The 6,115-nt window shown below is 42.0% G+C and overlaps 1 protein-coding gene across 1 annotated transcript in view; it reads right to left on the bottom strand.

The window, feature by feature from the left end:
- LOC139754189 (ionotropic receptor 93a-like) overlaps positions 1 to 6,115 on the bottom strand; it is an 85,048-nt gene that overhangs the window by 43,328 nt on the left and 35,605 nt on the right. Inside the window, exons 5-7 of the mRNA XM_071671400.1 lie at positions 6,079 to 6,115; positions 4,247 to 4,512; positions 3,999 to 4,136 (exon numbers count right to left, since the gene is read on the bottom strand). The exon at positions 6,079 to 6,115 is cut by the window's right edge and continues 200 nt beyond it. Of these exons, the coding sequence (XP_071527501.1) occupies positions 3,999 to 4,136; positions 4,247 to 4,512; positions 6,079 to 6,115 (441 nt within the window). The remainder of the gene's footprint in view (positions 1 to 3,998; positions 4,137 to 4,246; positions 4,513 to 6,078) is intronic.

Genomic DNA, 6,115 nt, shown 5'->3' with positions numbered 1-6,115 from the left:
TATATGCCATTTCATGTGTGGCGGGGTGGCAACTGGAATCGGTGAATGCATTAAGTAGGGGTATGCACATGTGTACAAATGTATGTTAGTGTAAGTATATGTGTATAAATATATATATATATATATATATATATATATATATATATATATATATATATATATATATATATATATATATATATATATATATATATATATAGATATATATATATATATATATATATATATATATATATATATATATATATATGCATACATATATATATATATATATATATATATATATATATATATATATATATATATATATATATATATATATATATATATATATATATATACATATACCTGGGGATAGGGGAGAAAGAATACTTCCCACGCATTCTTCGCGTGTCGTAGAAGGCGACTAAAGGGTACGGGAGCGGGAAGCTGGAAATCCTCCTCCGTGTATTTTAACTTAACGAGGAAACAGGAGTCGCGCGGGGAGTACTCATCCTCCTCGAAGGCTCAGACTGGGGTGTCTAAATGTATGTGGATCTAACCAAGATGAGAAAAAAGGAGAGATTGGTAGTATGTTTGAGGAAAGGAACCTGGATGTTTTGGCTCTGAGTGAAACGAAGCTCAAGCGTAAAGGGCAAGAGAAGTTTGGGTATGTCTTGGGAGTAAAGTCAGGGGTTAGTGAGAGCACAAGAGCAAGGGAAGTAACAGCACTACTCCTGAAACAGGAATGGTGGGAGTATGTGATAGAGTGTAAGAAAGTAAACTCTAGATTGATATGGGTAAAACTGAAAGTTGATGGAGAGTGATGGGTGATTATTGGTGCATGTGCACCTGAGCATGAGAAGAAAGATCATGAGAGGAAAGTGTTTTGGGAGCAGCTGAGTGAGTGTGTTAGTAGGTTTGATGCACGAGACCAGTTATAGTGATGGGTGATTTGAGTGCAAAAGTGACTAATGTGGCAGTTGAGGGAATAATTGGTGTGCATGGGGTGTTCAGTGTTGTAAATGAAAATGGTGAAGACTTGTAGATTTATGTGCTGAAAAAAGACTGTTGGTTGGGAATACCTGCTTTAGAAAGAGAGATATACGTAAGTATACGTATGTAAGTAGGAGAGATGGCCAGAGAGCGTTATTGGATTAAGTATTAACTGACAGGCGCGCGAAAGAGAGACTTTTGGATATTAATGTGCTGAGGGGTGCAACTGGAGGGATGTCTGATCATTATCTTGTGGAGGCCAAGATGAAGATTTGTAGAGGTTTTCAGAAAAGAAGAGAGAATGTTGGAGTGAAGAGAGTGGAGAGAGTAAGTAAGCTTGGGTAAGAGACTTGTGTCAGGAAGTACCAGGATAGACTGAGTACAGAATGGAAAAAGGTGAGAGCAAAGGACGTAAGGGGAGTGGGGGAGGAATGGGATGTATTTAAGGAAGCAGTGATGGCTTGTGCAATTGATATTTGTGGCATGAGAAGCGTGGGAGGTGGGCAGATCAGAAATCGTAGAGAGTGATGGGATGAAGAAGTAAGATTATTAGTGAAAGAGAATGGATAGGCATTTGGACGATTATTGCAGGGAAATAGTGCAAATGACTGGGAGATATATAAAAGAAAGAGGCAGGAGGTCAAAAGAAAGGTGCAAGAGGCGAAAAAGAGGGCAAATGAGAGTGGGATGAGAGAGTATCATTAAATTTCAGGGAAATTGAAAAGATGTTTTAGAAGGAGGTAAATGAAGTGCGTAAGACAAGGGAGCAAATGGGAACATTAGTGAAAGGGGCTAATGGGAAGGTGATAACAAATAGTGGTGATGTGAGGAGATGGAGTGAGTATTTTGAAGGTTTGTTGAATATCTTTGATGATAGAGTGGCAGATATAGGGTGTTTTGGTCGAGGTGGTGTGCAAAGTGAGAGGGTTAGGGATTATGATTTGGTAAACAGAGAAGACGTAGTAAAATCTTTGCGGAAGATGAAAGCCGTCAAGGCAGCGGCTTTGGATGGTATTGCAGTAGAATTCATTAGCGGTGACTGTATTGTTGACTGGTTGGTAAGGTTATTTAATGTATGTATGACTCATGATGAGGTGCCTGAGGACTGGCGGAATGCTTACATAGTGCCATTATACAAAGGCAAAGGGGATGTGAGTGAGCGCTCAAAACACAGAGGTATACGTTTGTTGAGTATTCCTGAGAAATCATATGGGAGGGTATTGATTGAGAGGGTGAAGGCATGTACAGAGCATCAGATTGGGGAAGGGCAGTGCGGTTTCAAAAGTGGTAGAGGATGTGTGGATCAGGTGTTTGCTTTGAAAAATGTATGTGAGAAGTACCTAGAAAAGCAAGTGGATTTGTATGTAGCATTTATGGATCTGGAGAAGGCATATGATAAAGTTAACAGAGATGCTCTGTGGAAGGTATTAAGAAATATGGTGTGAGAGTTAAGTTGTTAGAATCAGTGAAAAGTTTCTATAGAGGATGTAAGGCATGTGTACGTGTAGGAAGAGAGGAAAGTGATTGGTTCTAAGTGAATGTTGGCTTACGGCAGGGGTGTGTGATGTCTCCATTGTTGTTCAATTTGTTTATGGATTGGGTTGTTAGGGAGGTGGATGCAAGAGTCTTGGAAAGAGGGGCAAGTATGCAGTCTGTCGTCGATGAGAGAGCTTGGGAGGTGAGTCAGTTGTTGTTCGCTGATGATACAGCGCTGGTGGCTGATTTGGGTGAGAAACTGCAGAAGCTGATGACTGAGTTCGATAAAGTGTTTGAAAGAAGAAAGCTGAGAGTAAATGTCAATAAGAGCAAGGTTATTAGGTACAGTAGGGTTGAGGGGCAAGTCAATTGGGAGGTAAGTTTGAATGGAGAAAGACTGGAGGAAGGGAAGTGTTTTAGATATCTGGCAGTGGATTTGGCAGCAGATGGAACCATGGAAGCAGAAGTGAATCATAGAATGGGGGGAAGGTACGAAAGTTCTGGGTGCGTTGAAAAATATGTTGAGGTCGAGAACGTTATCCTGGAAAGCAAAAATGGGTATGTTTGAAGGAGTAGTGGTTCCAACAATGTTATATGCTTGCGAAGCGTGGGCTATAGATAGAGTTGTGCGGAGGTGGGTGGATGTGCTAGAAATGAGATGTTTGAGGACAATATGTGGCGTGAGGTGGTTTGATCGAGTAAGTATTGAAAGGGTAAGAGAGATGTGTGGTAATAAAAAGAGTGTGGTTTAGAGAGCAGAAGAGGGTGTTTTGAAATGATTTGGTCACATGGAGAGAATAAGTGAGGAATGATTGACAAAGAGGATATATGTGTCAGAGGTGGAGGGAACGAGGAGAAGTGGGAGACCAAATTGGAGGTGGAAAGATGGAGTGAAAAAGATTTTGAGCGATCGGGGCCTGAACATGGAGGAGGGTGAAAGGCGTGCAAGGAATAGAGTGAATTGGAACGATGTGTTATACCGGGGTCGACGTGCTGTCAATGATTGAACCAGGGCATGTGAAGCGTCTGGGGTAAACCATAGAAAGTTTTGTGGGGCCTGGATGTGGAAAGGGAGCTGTGGTTTCGGTGCATTATTATATGACAGCTAGAGACTGAGTGTGAACGAATATGGCCTTTGTTGTCTTTTCTAGCGCTACCTTGCGCACATGTGTGGGAGGGAGCTGTCATTTCATGTGTGGCGAGGTGGCGACGGGAATGAATAATGGCAGACAGTATGTATTGTGTACATGTGTATATATTATGTCTTAGTGTGTATATATATCATTTACGTTGAGTTGTATAGGTATGCATATGTGCGTGTGTGGACGTGTATGTGCATACATGTGTATGTGGGTGGGTTGGGTCATTCTTTCGTCTGTTTCCTTGCGCTGCCTCGCTAACGCGGGAGACATCGACAAAGTATAATAGATACATAAATAATTAATATATAACAAAAGCAAATCATCATATCTATTGCTTGTCAATATAGTTATGTCAAGGAAAAGATACAACTCTATGCAAGTCTTTCTGTAATTTCGGCGACTCACTTTTTTTCGGTGGTCTGTTGCAGACCCTCCATGGCTGTGGGGCTGATGAGCATGATTTCGGCGAGAGTCTTAAACACCTGAGAGTTTGACTGCCTGAAGAATTTCTGCTGATCCGCTCCGTATGGTGGCATTGTCACCCTTTGGGAAGGCAGACATCTTGCTGTTGTGTTTGTGTCAATAAAATATAATTGCTCATTATGATGTTGATTTGGGTTGCAAATAAGAATATACTTTCTATGGAATACTACCTATCTGCAGCAGCGACCATTTCCTGCAATGTCTCTGGTCGAGGAGGGTACTTGGGCAGCGTGAGGTGGGCGGTGAGGTTGCCGCGGTAGACCGTCCCGATGATGAAGGCGAACACCAGCCAGGCCGCCACCAGCAGGCGGCTGGAACTGGTGTTGGGCAGCCGTCGTGGCAGGTTCTGCCCCAGCAGCATCCCTGCCATGTCCTGCACCACCGACCCCGCCCCTAGCCTGCTGCCTCCGTCTCTCCTTTGCCCTACACGGATGACCTGAAACTCACTAGTACTTGTAACATGATTATTTCAGACGTGTAGAGGGTTATTATTAAAGTTATTGGACGTAAACTATGCTCAAAAAAGTCTTTTTCATGAATATGAAGTACAGTTTTCTTTCTTTGAAACAGACAACACTCTAGATACCCTTCCTGCAGGCAGTATAATAAGCTTCGGCATTTGAAACAAATCTTGGATATCAATGGGCATTACTGCTAACGTAAACACTAGTTACAGCCGAAGTGATCCAGCATTTAGCGAGTAACATTAAACTTTACATTGTTAGAAATTCCAGATACCATATCAATACCATAAGCCTAGATATATCCTGCTGGTAATCATTCATGAGCAGTTTTCGTGATATCAGGAGATAAAGTCTTCAGTAAGAATATAATGTACAAAGTACAGCAGGTGGCATGTCGTACTGTGTCAATGAGACTTAAATGGAAAGGGAAGATCACGGCGGAGCTGGGCACTTCCTGCTACCCTTCTTAACCCTCTACACTCTGAACTGGGGTCATCATGGAACCCAGATTTCAGTTTTTAAACGTTATCACTTTAGATTATTCGACTAATGGGTGACATTTTCAGTTGTTGTTTGAGTACTTACCTTTGCTCTGTGATTCGTGACCTCGCAGTTTTGACAATTATCTGTGTAATGATATGAATCAAAATATCTAGGGACTTACTTAACCCGATGTCAGTTCTATGCGTTGAAATAATCGCCAAGAACATTAATATTTGTCCTTAAGCATTTTGCACTCAACGCCATAGATCATGAACTATTAGAAGACCTTTTGAAGAGTCCAATTCGTCTTAGAATGTTATTTCGTTTGTGCTTGTATTTCACACGGTGGTGGGCAGCCGTCGTGGCAGGTTTTGCCCCAGCAGCATCCCTGCCGTGTCCTGCACCACCGACCCCGCCCCTAGCTTGGTGATCCTATCTTTCTCTTGGACTCTAACTCGACTGACCTGGAACGCGTTGAATTATCAGAAATCATAACGGTCCTGAGCCTTAGCAGCGTTCTGTGTCTCAAAGCAGACATGGATCATGTCTTAAGGATATCCAGTTCCTTAGACTTACTGTGGTCAGTAATGTTCGTTGGTGGACTCTTTGTATTGATATCGGAATAGCTACGAAGCTAAAGCTTCCAGCATATACCACAAGGGTTAAAAGAGAATTCACATGCGCAAGGTATGTTATGTGCCAAAGAAAGTACACTTGCACTCACCTTTCCAGAGAATACTAACAGCCCTTTAGGAATCGTTTGAGTTGCTGACAGCGGAGACCAAACTCAGTTTCTCACAGTATCAGTTGATGGACATAATCTCCCTTACTATTTACTTTTGTATCATCCTTTCTTCCCCTAAACCCTCCATTATCTTGCTAACCACAGTTTTGCTAACCATGGGTTATTGCAGGAACGTAAACCCAGCGGCTCGGCAAGAGACTTCTGCAAATGGCTGCTGCCAATTAGCGTATGCCTAACTGAATACAGTATCTAACTCCATCATGCTCACAGTCGTAACTTATAATACGAGAATCAAGGGAAGGTAACATACCACGAAGAAAAAGATTACCACCAGTAACAGCGCCGCC

This window comes from Panulirus ornatus, chromosome 16, assembly GCF_036320965.1.
Source record: "Panulirus ornatus isolate Po-2019 chromosome 16, ASM3632096v1, whole genome shotgun sequence".
In the NCBI taxonomy this organism is placed as follows: domain Eukaryota; kingdom Metazoa; phylum Arthropoda; class Malacostraca; order Decapoda; family Palinuridae; genus Panulirus; species Panulirus ornatus.
This window is presented reverse-complemented; position numbering and strand designations above follow the sequence as displayed.